At 36.9% G+C, this 14,697-nt stretch overlaps 1 protein-coding gene across 9 annotated transcripts in view; it reads right to left on the reverse strand.

Moving 5' to 3' along the window:
• The window catches only part of inpp5e (inositol polyphosphate-5-phosphatase E), a 27,430-nt gene continuing 12,733 nt past the window's right edge, over positions 1-14,697 (reverse strand). For 3 of the 9 annotated variants that reach the window (XM_052102020.1, XM_052101950.1, XM_052102010.1), the window contains 10 exons: positions 9,369-10,243; positions 4,710-4,833; positions 4,526-4,623; positions 3,841-3,965; positions 3,628-3,747; positions 3,334-3,441; positions 3,076-3,237; positions 2,806-2,921; positions 2,593-2,729; positions 1-702 (listed from right to left, as the gene is read on the reverse strand). In XM_052102020.1, the coding sequence (XP_051957980.1) occupies positions 567-702; positions 2,593-2,729; positions 2,806-2,921; positions 3,076-3,237; positions 3,334-3,441; positions 3,628-3,747; positions 3,841-3,965; positions 4,526-4,623; positions 4,710-4,833; positions 9,369-10,183 (1,941 nt within the window). In that variant the 5' untranslated portion in view covers positions 10,184-10,243 and the 3' untranslated portion in view covers positions 1-566. Of the gene's footprint in view, positions 703-2,592; positions 2,730-2,805; positions 2,922-3,075; positions 3,238-3,333; positions 3,442-3,627; positions 3,748-3,840; positions 3,966-4,525; positions 4,624-4,709; positions 4,834-9,368; positions 10,934-13,062; positions 13,285-14,697 lie in introns of those variants that run through there. The other 6 variants (XM_052102002.1, XM_052101978.1, XM_052101960.1 and 3 more) reach the window with 6 other exon arrangements.

Consider the following 14,697-nt stretch of genomic DNA (forward strand, 5'->3'; position numbering starts at 1 on the left):
TCTTTTTCTGACTTTCTTTTTTGCAGAACACAAGGAAGATGTTAGTCTCAAGTCATAATTCAGTTTAATTCCATCTTTTTTTCCATACAATAAAAGTATGTAAAATTACAGCTTCAATCACCTGTTTTTGTGCTCCACACATGAAGGAAAGTTAAATGGGCTTGGAACAACATAAGGGTGAGTAAATGAGGACAGGATTGTTATTTTTGGGTGAACAATCCCTTTAAATGAAATACAAAATAATACAAAAAAGCAAAGAATTCCAGATGTACAGTACAGTTCAGTGTATTAGGTCAGTATAATTTATAGATTTATAAAGAGTTTTCTGTTGAGTCAAACAACATTGTATAGTTCCAAAACTAGCTGCTAAACTTCAGGGTCCAGCCACAGCATCATCTTTTGGTCCCTGGATTTTGCACCGATGCTTTTTGATGCACTTCAGTGGTGGCAGATGAGTGCCATGACATCTGAGTTATCCTTTGGTCCCGAATGTCCAGCTTTCCAAGATAGTAACTCAGCATTTGAACAGTTTTAGCAGCCTATGGCTTTTGTGCACAGGTCCCAAATCAGGAAATGGTGCAAACAGTGCTGTTATTCTGATTTTTCATGGCTGCCTCTCTCTTCTTAAGTTCTCTGGTGATTCTCCTTTTGATTCCCTCTAGGTACAGACTCCTGTCAAACAGCCCAGCACCCAAAGGAATGCTGAGGAGGATAATACACAGCATTAATGTTTTATCAAACCTGTATAACTATTGTCCCATTCTAAATATATGTATAATCCAATTATTACTGAAAAGTATCCACAAAAACAGTTTAATGATAGAAAAATAGAAATTATACCCAAATTGTGTGTGCTATGAATATTTATGGTAATTAGAGTATCCCATAGTTCCTCTCGCATCACTTCTTTTGAAATCAGTGGCGAGCCAAGTCTCTTGTGGGCTGCGCGTGAGGAATGCTATATGAATGATGCTGGCTATGAAGAGAGCTCCAAATCGGTCTCTTATGAGGCTTAATTTCAGTAAGGATGCTGCCATAGTAAGCAGCTGCCTATGTAAGCTGGAGACAGCAAGGCAGCTTCTAGGTTTTGGAACAGACCCATAGTCCCAGCCAAACTCATACCATAGAGTACAACAAGTGTCCACCTGAAACGTTTGTCAAATAATTTTTTTCCATAGGGCTTTCATAAAATCCTTTATAAAGAGTTGTAAGCCATCAACCAAACCAACAAGGTCTGTGGTTAATCACAACATTACAAACTTTGATTTGAAGCAAAAAAGTATTTGAATACCGGAAAAAAGACAATGGAACAAGACTTTACTTGACGTCTTTAGTGAGGGAATGAACTACAATGCAGAAAATCATTGTGCATGATGAAATTGAATTAAAAACTATGGAAAAAACTAAAACGATTAATTTTAAGTTGTTAATTAGAAGTACAGAAACAATATATTTTAAGCTTATTGCAAAATATTCAGAAATATAATTTTTTTTATTTGAGAGTCTAGGGATACTGACTCAATTGCTTCATTTATAGTGTGTCACGGGAGCGGGTGGTTGTTGTAGAGCTCTTTTGGCACACTTTGCTTGTCTTTTTCTCTGAAGGATCATGGACACGAATTCTAATAAAATACAAAATTTGAATGAAGCTGAAACAACACGGACTGATGGATTTAGCAGAAGCATATATAATCAATTAACAACCTCAGAGCTCATGGTAGGTCTGTCTTAAAAGGTTATCGTTAAAAATCAATTCCTCTATGGAAAAAATTTATTAGATTTTTTACTTCCATAACAAGACTTTTGCACTCTATTGGGATGAGCCAACATTGCTGTAGATCCACACTGTTTATGGGGACAGTTCACCCAAAAATTTAAATTCTCTCACCATTTACCCACCCTCATGCCATCCCAGATGTGTATGACTTTCTTTCTTCTGCTGAACACAAACAATGATTTTTAGAAGAATATCTCAACTCTGTTGGTACTCACAATGCAATTGAATAGTGGCCAGAACTTTGAAGGCCCAAAAAGCATAAGCATAATAAGGCAGGAAAACAGTAATCCATACAACTCCAGTGGTTAAATCCATATATTCAGTAGTGATATGATAGGTGCGGGTGAAAAACAGATCAAAATGTAAGTCCTTTTTTTACAATAAATCTCCACTTTCACATACTTCTTTTGTGGTATTTGGCAATTCACATTCTTCATGCATATCGCCACCTACTGGGCTGGGAGGGGAATTCGTAGCAATAAGGACTTTAATATTGATCTGTTTCTCACCCACACTTATCATATTGCTTCTGAGTACCACTGGAGTCTTAAGGATTACTTTTAAGTAGTTTTTTGGACCTTAAATATTCTTCTATAAGGAGAAGAAAGTCAAATACATCTGGTATGGCAAGAGGGTGAGAAAATGATGACAATATTATAATTTTTGGGTGAATTATCCCTTTAAACTCTCCAGGGGAATCAACCACCAACTGGCTTCATTATAGTTTTATCTGCATATAAAAGATGGTGTAGGAGAAAGTATAAATTATTTTTCTGTAAGACTAATATTGCTTGCCATTGTAGAAAGGTGCTTACTTATCTCTACCAGGACGAAGTTTGACCTGAAACATGCCGATGACAGGCCGGTGATCTGACGTCTTAATAGAGGAGCAAGAATTGTACTTGACCACTTTAATGTCATCTGCTTGTCTGTTTCGATAAATAATTCGATCCTGTCAACAAATCAGAAAAATTAAATGATGGTACTAAACAAAAATAAGTTTTCACATAATTAACTGATACTCTTACAGTATATGAAGGCGTTCTCTGCTTTGTAGTGGTGTCATAGACATCACAACCAATGTCAAACTTGTAAGTAGGAGGAAAGTGAATAGGTGCTTCCTGAAACCCTTTAAAAATGGAACCTGCAAATGGACAGAATGTGCTGAAAAATTATGGCTCAATACAGATAGTTCCAATTTTATACAATGTAAGAAAGAATATTGCATTGAAGTGAATATATTAAGGCAATTTTCTGCATGACACATGACTGAACTCCTACAGCTTGTTTGAACTTACCTTCCTTCATCTCTTTAGACAGCTGGTCATGCTGTAACAGAGGGCTCATGTCTGCACCTACAACCTGATTCAAAATGGCATCCACCTCTCCTCTATCTTTATTCAGGCGGAAGTTGAAGTCTCCAAACCAGAAAACTTCATCAAAACGGGTTGTGACATCAGCTGAGAACGAACAAGCAAAATGTGTTCATTAACAGAAAAATACAAGCAATATCTATGGTACAAACCTAGAAATACAACAATCATAGGAACACTCACAGTTTGTAGATCGGTAAGGGTTGGTATCAGGAAGGTTTCTAGGGAGAGCTAAAGCTTCTATGATCTTGTTATAGTCTAAGATCCTCTCATATAGTTTAGAATCTCCGGCTGAAGAAAAGAAAAAACAGTTGGGTTGGGTTTTCTTCAGTACATATTGTTGTAGTACACAGTAGTTTGTCATAAACAATTTCCATCCCCTAATCTAATGCTATAATCATTATAGACGTGTATTAAAATGGCAGTGTTATATATATATAACTGGGGTGTCTTTGGTTCAATCTTTACTCAACTTACAGGTGAAATGGGATGTGATGAAGAGGAAAGATGTCCCAAAGAAAGTAAAGCCAACACCGACAGCTCCTTTAGTCTTAATCTGTGATATAATTCGTGTGGTGACTGTAGCATGTTCTACCTCTGTAGTGGCAGAAAAAAACACCTTTGAACTGTTATTTTTATATAAACAAATAAATAAATAAAAAACTATATTGAGGCTAATATTAACCTTACCTGAACAGAACCATATGAGGTCCCTTCGGACAAATACAGTGAGATAGAGAACTCCATGGGCTGCTGCGTACAGCATGACATAATACGGCCCAAGCGCTTCCTGCAGACGGATCTCCCACTCCCTCCTGTGCACAATAAGGGTGAGAATCTTTAGGTGCATGCCTGATGATTCAAACCTACAAGCATAATTCTAAGACATCTTTGTACTGCCAAGATGACACATTTTCACCTTTTATCTGTTTACTTATTTAAATATATTCACATTTTCATACATAGTATACATTTATAGTTTATATAAAAAAAATTGTCATGATGGGATTTTAAATACAGCTGCTGAGAGAGTGACAGTAATTTTTCAGATTTTTCTCTTACTGCCGTAATCCACCACTCCACAGTAAAATTTGTCTTTTGCTGTTGGAGCACATTAAATAATAAAAATAAATAATTCAAATTATTGTTGCATTCTTCCAGAATTTGCAATTACTAATAATTCAAATTAAAATCTTGATTATGAATTATTATCAACGCATCACTGCAGAACTGAGAAAACATTCGATGAATCTGTAAATAAAATTTTTCACCAGCCCAAGTAGAAAAACATTAAGAGAGTAAATGTGAAAAATATAGTAAAGAGACTAACAGAAAAGTTGAAAAGACATACAGAACAAAAAAGATGAATGTCTACCTATCTGGGCAACCTTCCTGAACTCCAATAACGTAGACATCCTGTGCAAAGTCTGTATCGGTTGGGAGCAACAGATCATCTAGGTTGTATGGAAGCCCCTGAGACAGAAGGGGAACATTCAGTCTCACAGCTGCACAGCATATAAACAACAAAATAGTATTGTTTTCAGACTATTATTCCAAACCTTCTCTCCCTGCATGTTCCATGTGGCAATGTAGATACCAAGCCGTCTCTCTGGAAAGTAGCGGTCGAGCTCTTCCGCCCCCAGCAAGGCACCGTTTCCCAGAACACTGCCCTCTAGAAAGCTCCTAAAAAACAATGAATCATAAGTGGAGCACAGAAAATTGTAGGGATTCAAACAGTGAAATTCCCGAGTGCTGTTTTAGTAAATATCAGCACCCGAGGAGCACTATTTGTGCAATCAGAAAAGAGGACTGGAACTAGGCTAACTATTGTATAATGACAATCATCGAGAATAATGGAAATGACTCAACATAGTCTCATGACAACTCATCATAATTTATGAGATGGTGAAATTGTAAGATTTTGTACGACTTTGCTCGTACAAAATCTTAAGCATAATAAGGCAGGAAAACAGTAATCCATACAACTCCAGTGGTTAAATCCACTTATTTGGTTCACTTATTTTTTTCTATGGGATAAAAAGGGGCACACGAGGCTTTGAGCGTGCACATTTTTTTCAGACAATGCAATGGACCATGATATGATGTCATGCAGGAGAGCTTCTGGTTTTAGTAAATAACACTTAACAAAAAAACTAAAATAATATAATAAAAATTTTAATATATACCATCTACTCACTTTCCAGCAACATTAAAAACACTAGGGATGTCATAAAATATTGATATATATTGATCGGCACATTATTTTATGGATATATTTGATTTACCTACCTTCAGTCACATGTGTATGTCTTTCCTTCTTCAGCAGAAGCTGAAATTAAGATTATTTATAAGCACATTTCAGCTATTTTTGTCCATGCAATGAAACTGAATGGGTGCCGTGAGGCTGCTGGCTATTTGACGGTCCACAAGGCATATTTAGGCAGCATAAAAGTAATCCACACAACTCCAGTCAATCAATTATGTCTTCTGAGGCAAATAGATAGGTTGGTGTAAGAAACAAATCGATATGTTTAAAGTTTTTAACTTTAAATCGTTGCTTCCGGCCAGCGCAGTATTGTTGTTGAAATTAACAAACTCTCGCGTGACATTCTCGCGTGTTGTGTACAAAGCGTGCACTTCCGACTTCTCGCATGAATGTGCCATTGTGCTTACGTCACTGATGCGTCGACTGCTGGCAAGAAGCGATTTTTTTAAAGTTAGGAAAGTTTTAATTATCAATTTATTTTTTACAAACACCTATCGATTTGCTTCAGAAGACATTTTTGATCGACTGGAGTCATTTGGATTAATTGTATGCTGCCTAAATGTGACTTTTGGAGTGGACCGTCAAATAGCCATTTACTTGCATTATATAGACATACAGAGCTGAAATATGCTTATAAAATGTTCACTTTGGGTTTGCTGAAGAAGGACAGTCATACACATCAGGGATGGCCTCTAATGTGAGTAAATCATAAGTGGATTATAATTTTGTGTGAATTTACCCTTTATATTAGAAGTGACGTTAACTCAGTTGGGCTTCTTTTTAACAGTCTGGCGTAATAGCGTTGGAAGACCACAAGAGGGTGATACACAGGGTCTGAAATTCACATTTTAGCCCACCAGCCAAGGTGGCTGGTAGATGAATAAATTTACCAGCCAGTCAGATTTTTTTACCAGCCAATTTATTTTATTTATCTATTTAAATGCACTTTATTAAAGTGGAGATTACAGACACGAAAGAAAAAGAAACAATACTGTTAGCATGTTTAAAAGGGAACTGTTTTTTTAAAGAATTATTTATGAAATACTTACTTGACAAATTGTTCATTTAGAATAATTTTTCAGATTATTCACTGATTACAACAAAACTAAATTTGTATTTTAAACTACATGTTGTCATATGAACAACCAGTTTGTAACTCTAATTTTATTTTATAGTTTGTAACTTCTAACTTAAAATTTATGTTGTTCCGGTAAAAATGTGGAACAGCTTCTGAATACAGTGGAAATCGAATTGATAGTCTTAAAAAATGGTTTGATGATAATAGAATTTCATTGAATTTAAGTAAAACAAAGTTCATAATATTTAGTAATCGGCAATGAATTACTAAAACTAAAATTAGAATTAATAATGAGGAAATAGAAAGAGCATAGCATGAACATTTTCGGGATCAGTGACGTCATCTCCAAATCGCTCCAAACTGGTGTCATTCGTTTGTGGTGGTTTGTGCCGTTAAAAGAAACATCATAACATTTTCCTTTCTTTGTATTTAAAAAGATCGATTTTAAGAGCCGTGAAATCGTGCATGCTAAACCCCATGTCAATCATTCTCACCAGTCTTCATCGTTTGTGATCGCTTCTCGTTTCTGCCGTGTTTGGTATCATTGAAGCATTCATTTTTGGCAAATATATAATCTTTCACCACATCACACTCCAAATGCAAATGTTTGTGCTGCAAATTATTATTTGTTTATAGGTGAGACTGCTGAACAAAGCTGTACATAATGTTTATATAGGCTAATTATAATTTTTTTTCACAAGTAAACAGTAAGTATTCAGCTCTGAATTTGCTTTGTTTTAATTTTGCTAGAAGCTGGCGTGACTTGTGTTGGCGGTGTTTGTGTAATAGGTAGATGGGCCTATCTACCTTATTTTTCAGTGAAACTAGGGCTGTGTTCCATTTCAAAAATCCCCTTCACCCCCAAACTTCTCTCCATCTCCTGAACTCGGATACACGTCACTGCTTATGTTCCGAGAGTGTCCACTACTGGTGGAAGACATGCAATTGGTTTAACTGGACAGATTTCACAAATCCATTTTAATCTGAAATAAGGGTTTTCCCTTCATTATAAGCAGTGTGCTTTATGAATTGGCCTCCCAAGGCCTTAAACAATTAGTTAACTGATATTAGGGTGACCATATTCTGGTTGAGCCTTTATGTTTCATAGAGCTAATGTGTGCTTCTAAATCACTTGCACCTTCATTAGCAACTGACACATAAGTGCCAGCTTTACATGTCATACATTCTGCTTCCCACGGATCTCGTCCTGCACGAAAGCATGGGAATTTTTGGTGCAAATCTTTTGTAAATTTGCACTTTCGTTTGGGCATTGTTTCCACTAATTTTCTGCTACTGTCAAGCAACTGTTTGATGCCGAACACAACAGCGCTTTGCGCTTTCGCAGAGAGAATGACAGGCAGGAATTTGGCCAATAGTTGATGCAAGGCTCTTATAATCGACCAATTGGTATGCGAGAAGACAGGACTTACAAAGAGGGGTGAATGCAATGCAAATATGCGTGTACACTCGATTAAGTATTAGACCAGATGCACATCATAATGTAACTAAAGCCGAAATCAGACTGGTCAAGATGAGAGTGTTCCACTTTTGATGCAATTTTCATTAGAAAATGAAGAGTTGTAAAATTTAAATGGCCAATTGCAGAGCGGAGTATGATGTCATCTGAATTCACATATTTTGTAGAATATTTTTATGTCTACAATAGTGCAAAGCAGGTTTATAGGCAATCAAAGTCTGAATTTAAAACCGCAAACTATCTTTACAGTGGTCTCTCAAACTACAAAATGATTTGAGCTCCGTGGCACTGCAGAATTTAGAGCAGCCTCTGGAAACCACGAGCGGCGGTATCTGTGGTGCATCTGTGGTGCACAAACACTGTTTGTAGGCAAGTCACAGCAGAGCTGATGTAGGACCATATCGCACTCTTGCTCATGTGATATTACTTAAATAATCATCTGAAAAATCTTTCGATTATATTAATGCGTATAAAAGGCATCGATCCCAAGCCTAAAAAACACACCGCTTTGAAAAACTGTGTGTAACCTTTGAATTGAGCCAAAAGGTCAGAATGTGAGGTTTTGATCTTCTATTGGTCACATGTCCTCTAGTTCAGAGTTCACAAAACTTGAACTTTGGTACACAGCATCTTACAAAATTGATTTGCATTCAGATGCATTCGAATGGGAGTGTATGGAGTACAAAGTGTAGAGTGACGCCCCTCAAGTCATACATTTTAGTACATGCCAAAATTGATTTCTTAATATTAAACCATCTCAACAATTTTTACAACTTCCTCCAGAGTTTCATTTCATTTTTGGTAACAACAGAATTTACAGTTTTCATGAAGGCAGAACAAGCTTAATCGATATATAAAGTGATAATTACATGCATAACTAATGGTTAGACATATACACATTTCAAACTGGACATTTAATTTGACATTATTAACAGTCTATAAAGCTATACTCATAATGAATCTGAATTAATGGTCTACTAAATCAGTTTGGCAGTTGCAGTAGGTGCTGAACTGGCATGGCACTGATCCAGCCTTAATCCCCTTACTTTCAGCTTTCTCTTCAATCTCTATATAAACACTCAGTTTCACTCTGCCATTATGTACAACTATAGCGGTTCAGGTCACTCAGTTACTCTACACTCAGTCCATCAGAAGTAATCATGATCTACATCCTAACATCTTATTTATTGGGTTAACAAATTTACTAAATCTCTTGTATTATGCTGAAAAAAAAAAACATTTATTATTACAGCAAGACACTTCGATTCTTTAGGAGTTAAGCAAGATGACACATCAGCACGTGATCTTGAAGTGGAGTATGGCTACCTGCTAAATGCTAAATCTAAATGGGCAGCAAAGAAATACAGAAAAGAAGCAACAAATATAAAAACACTTACCTGTTCCTCACATCCCTCGGTCTGATAGGGTTCAGTACGCTATAGGTGGACTTCATGGAGTGGACAGAGGTGCTGTCTGACACCATGGTCTCCAACAGCCCGCTATCGCTCAGGTTCCTCTGAAGCCTTTCTGACCGCCCCCTTCTCCCCACCACACTGTAATCCAAACAATCTCTGTCAATCCGATTAGCTGCCCTTAAGGACATGGAGTCTACACTGTGCTCCAGAGGAGGATTCATATCAGTGGACTGGAGTGGAGAAAGAATTATTTTGGATGGTCTCAAATGCTCTTTGTTCAGATCACAAAGATCTTGTGAGGACACTTCGGTTTCAGAGAAATTTCCAGTCCAGTTACTGAATGGTGGCATTTCTATGGGTGGATGTCCTGACATAAGGCTCTGTCCATTCTTGAAACCCAACGGACTGCTTGACTCCGGAGCCGAGACGTCTTCTTTAAGGGAATCGGTAGATGAGCCAGTCTCACCCGGGTCTGTGAGACTCTCCTGGCTGTTTCTCAATCTTCTCCCCCTCACTTTCTCATCAAATGTTATGTTTCTACCCCCCATTGCCAATCCCAAAGGCTTAGGAAGAGAGGAAGGCTGAGGCTGATCTGGACAATGCTTAGTTTCCTTGTGTTCATTATGAATTACAGTGGGTCCATCATATTGCTTCTTAACATCTCTGAGCTCCTCTTGGTCGCTCTTCTCTTTCCTTGGGTATACACTTACACCAGTGATATCAGTTTTGCAAGCTGGTTCTCCTGAACTGAGCTCTGTGGGTTTAAATGGGACAATGGTCTCTCCATGCTCAGTCATCCTATTTTCAGACTTGGTTTTAGATGTAAACAAGCTCCATGGTCCTCATTTGATAACATTCTGTGGAGACAGCAAGCAGATTTATTGTGCATAAGTATGTATCTCAAAAATACAAACATTATTACTATTAAAGATCTAAACGGAAGCTGTAAACTACCAACATTCAATATAGTACAATACCCAGCAGAAAGCAAAACCAGCCAGCCTAAGTGTGTGATCCTCAGCTGGCCACCAAGCTGGTTTAATGGTTTTGGGCACTTCTCAGGCTGAGGGACCAGCTAAACCAGCTGAAAACCAGTTTGGCCAAAACCAACTAAGACAAGCAACCCACCTTAGGATTGTTTAATCTGCCATTTTACTAAAAACAACAAAAACATTATTATAAATATTAAGAAGAACAATTATAACGTGTACAGAGACGAGAGAAAAAAACTAATACGTATTTGCCTAAAAAAGGAACAAACTAAAAAAAAAAAGAAGTGAACTATTGATAAAGTTTGAAATTAGTTTTAAATCTCTGTCATGCTAAATTCAATGATGACACACGATAGATACACATCCATTAGTAAACAAATCTCTCCGAATATGGCGTTTACAACTTTCCAAAACATACATATGGAAACGGAATAAAACACATATTTAAAATACGTTTGTCTGAAGAATAAAATGACATCTTTTGATACTGAAGCATCACTCCGTTAGATCCAGTTACTTGACTTCCTTAGCAACGCCAGTCAACCAACAACTGCTGAAGAGGGTGTGCTGAGAGTCCGCCTCAGTGTGACATTGAACAGCGCCATCTAACAATGAAGACACTGTTGTGTGCAGATTTTCAGTGTTACTGTTTTCGGTTGCTTTTTTCCTATTCGATACTATTGTGGTACATTGTGGTACACTATTAAACGTTTAATAAGCTTATTATCTAAAAAAAAAAATAATATAAAAAAAATAGATAAATAAAAATTAACCCTTAAATGCATGGGACTTTGACTAAACATTACATATTTGGATCTAGAGACCAAACAATTATTCTAATTATTTTTTATACAATAAGAAAATAATAGAAATAATTTTATTTTGATGTTTTATTTTTCATATATCAAAGAAAAAAGCAACAAATCAGTACAAATCTATAAAACCGAATTCAATACTTTTCTACTGAAAGTTCATGAGATGAAACACCGGCTGTCAAAAACATACTGAGCTTAACATACTGTTAGTATTTTATCAGGTACTGAGTCTAACTAGATGCACAATTTATATAATTTCCGTGGAACACGGTACACCCAAATGGCAATAGTCATACACTGTAAAAAAAAAAAAAAAGAAAAAAAGATTGTTCACTCAGCATAACTTAAGCTAGTTGTCTTTTTGCTTTGACTTAGTTTTAGGATAACACATATAGTTTTGTCGAGACAACTAAATAATCCATTGCCAAATTTATTTATTTTTTTTTGAGTAAACTGGATTTAACAGGTTTTGTCCAAATACCTTTACTGTGACACAGAAGCCTACCCAGTGTGCACTGCAGAACCTAGACTATTTTTTTGATGTTTTATGTTCATAAATTCATGAACATCAGCAAAGGCTGTACATCCTATGGGGTTATTTTTGTTTCATATGAATATACAAATGGAAAGAGCTTCACACAGAAAGTTGGTTTAAAAATACATTTAATGAGATCCACAAATAAATATAAGGAGTTTCACAGAAATTTAATTAATTCACAAATGAAAAGAATGAGATTTATAAATATATGTTAGGAGTTTCACAAAAATAAAGTGAATTCACAAATAAATAAAATGAGATTTGCAAATATTTTTATTATTATATTCATATCGTTGGACTCGCTATACCCCACTGAATCTAATGAGCCCAATTGATGATTTTATGACAAACTGTTCAGAAGTTATAAGCAAATATGGGCTTTTTCATATCTCTTAACCCCTAGGTGGCACTATTCCGAAACTGACTAGGCAACTTCAAGTCATGGTGCCTATGACAAATAATACATTTGGTATGAAACTTTATGAGAGACATACCCTCACGTCCATTTTGGCGTGCTATTCAGCCAATTTGTTGAAGCGCCATTAGAAAACGGTATGGTTTATCAAAATTCTGTAAATTGCTTTTTCTCATGAGTGCTTCTAGATAATGCAGGCTAATTTTCATGCAAATCAGACAAAGGTCTAGGACGAGTTCGAAAAAGTAGTTTTCCAGACAATTCAAATTGATGTCATAGGGTGCAATAGAATCGCCTTGAGTGCCAACTATTAACAATAATTGCTTTACTGCGCTCAGAAAAGACAGAACAATGCAGAGACCTTCAAGAGGCAAATCAATCTATTTTTAGCAGTTTGCCTGCCTTTTTACACCATGAACCAATGACATAACAGTACTAATAACAAGACTATAACCAATGGGAACAGGACGCATGAACATGAGGGAAACAGAATAATCACATGACTTGACATAGAAACAGGGAATCATATGACAAGGAAACAAGAAATAACATGACATGGAAACACTTTTCAAAATAAAAGACATTAACACAAAACATGAACAAAAACACATATAGACATGACAGTAACTTACCTGTGTATCAACAATCTCTGGATGTGCAAGATAAGTGACTTAAAATCCCTAAATGTGCATTATACCTTTAAAATCTGACCTGCTCCTCAGTCTATGGATGTTGAGTGTCTGAATCGCATCTGAAGTTTATGTTTCCTGTTCTTGCAAGGAATGGATTAGAAATACAGATATGTGGATCCTAATGGTGATCAGTTGATCACCTTCTGCTTATGTTTTCTGGTTTTACGAAAGGCTGTGTTAGTAAGACTGTTTACTTGCCTGAATACTCATCTCAAGCTACTTACCTGTTTCCTCTGTGTTCTGTTCAATAAACTCCCAAAGAAATGTCCTCTAATTTGGAGCATTTGGGGGTTTCTTGGTCGCATGGCCAGTATAATTGAAGTCTGGCCACTGCACGAGTAACCACAATGAGTAACTCTTCAGAAGATTTGGAATCGTGCTTTGAGTGCTCAGATGTGGGTAACTCGAAATCTGCAGACCCAATTGAATCGAGGTCCCCCTCGTGAACTGAAGAGTTGCCGGAGCGCGCTTCAAGATCACGTGAAGGACCAGCCGGATCTGGGGAGAGAGCGCGAGTGAAAGGGACACGTAATGTTACGTTAAATTAGTTCAAACGACTATACAACAACGAACATTTTTCTCATCAATTTTGTATTTTCGACGATGTCGATAATGTCGACTAAACGTTTCAGCCCTAAAGCAAATGATAATATGCTTTTAAACTCGCCTGCTTTATTTGCTTGAATAAATCTGTCTTTCAGGTCCTTTATTAAGTTTGTTGTTTTTCCTCCTTTCGTCAGAAAATTGCGAAAGCAGCGTTTACAAATAGGTTTTTGCTGATCTATGATGTTTCCCTAACCTATGAATTTCCAAACCTGGCTTTTTCCACTTTTAATTTCGACAAGATTCAGTTGAGGCTCCGCAGCAGCTTTGCTTGTCGTCATCTTTTTTCTTGTTGTGAGCGTTCGAAAGTTCCCGCCTCTGCATGGGTACCGGGTAGACCAGTACTCGGTACCCCGGTACCTCCAGAAATTCTGGTATCGTAAATAATTTTTTGTTTGAGTACCTACTTCGTACCGGGGTACCGGTATTTTTGACAACACTAGATACATTACGTGCGCTCTTGCATTGCTCTGGTGGTTACAAACCTCAGACCTCAAGGAGGCAATTCATTTTGAAGTGTGACCACGAAACTAATTGTGGTAGATGAGTTGATAGTGTAAGCATGGGGAGAGACACAGAGAAAAAACCTGTTTATTTGAATGGACTGGGGACAAAAAGTCATATATGTTTTTAGAAAAGATTCAACTTAAATTGCTGCCCAAATCCGCCATGACAGTTGTTGATTGAAAGAAAAAAGTCCACTCTAACACACCATGCCAACATTGAGAATGCATTGGGTTATAAATTGAGCACTGACACATTTCATAATGCAACGACAAGTGAAACTGAGCTTGCATAGCAAGGTGTGGCTGCATTCACAAACTTGCGTAGTATATTTGAGCCTTAACGGTCAACTTGCATGTTACTACAGGACCGCCCATAGAATGCATATGAGTTGCATTACGCTGCTAAGGTAGAAGTGTTCTGGTGTGTGGGTGTTTGTGTCAGTGTAATGACTCCGGGAGGACACATTATAAAGGTTCCACCCTTCACACCAGCGTTTTTGCTGTATTAATGGTAAATGCGTTAATCTCGATTAAGACAAATTAACGTGTTAAACTTTTTTAATGAATCGCATACATTCACTACTCATTCACTATCCTCTACTGGCGAGAAGCACTGCTGTTGGATCTACTGCTTATTTCCAGCTGGCGTCTTTCTCTCTGCAAGCTGTGCAGTTCACACCCCTGGTTTCTTCGACAGCGCTTCCATTGCCAAAAAAGAGTGTTCTCCTCCTAAAAAGAGTGTTATTTTCT

Source organism: Xyrauchen texanus, chromosome 3 (genome assembly GCF_025860055.1).
Source record: "Xyrauchen texanus isolate HMW12.3.18 chromosome 3, RBS_HiC_50CHRs, whole genome shotgun sequence".
Lineage (NCBI taxonomy): Eukaryota > Metazoa > Chordata > Actinopteri > Cypriniformes > Catostomidae > Xyrauchen > Xyrauchen texanus.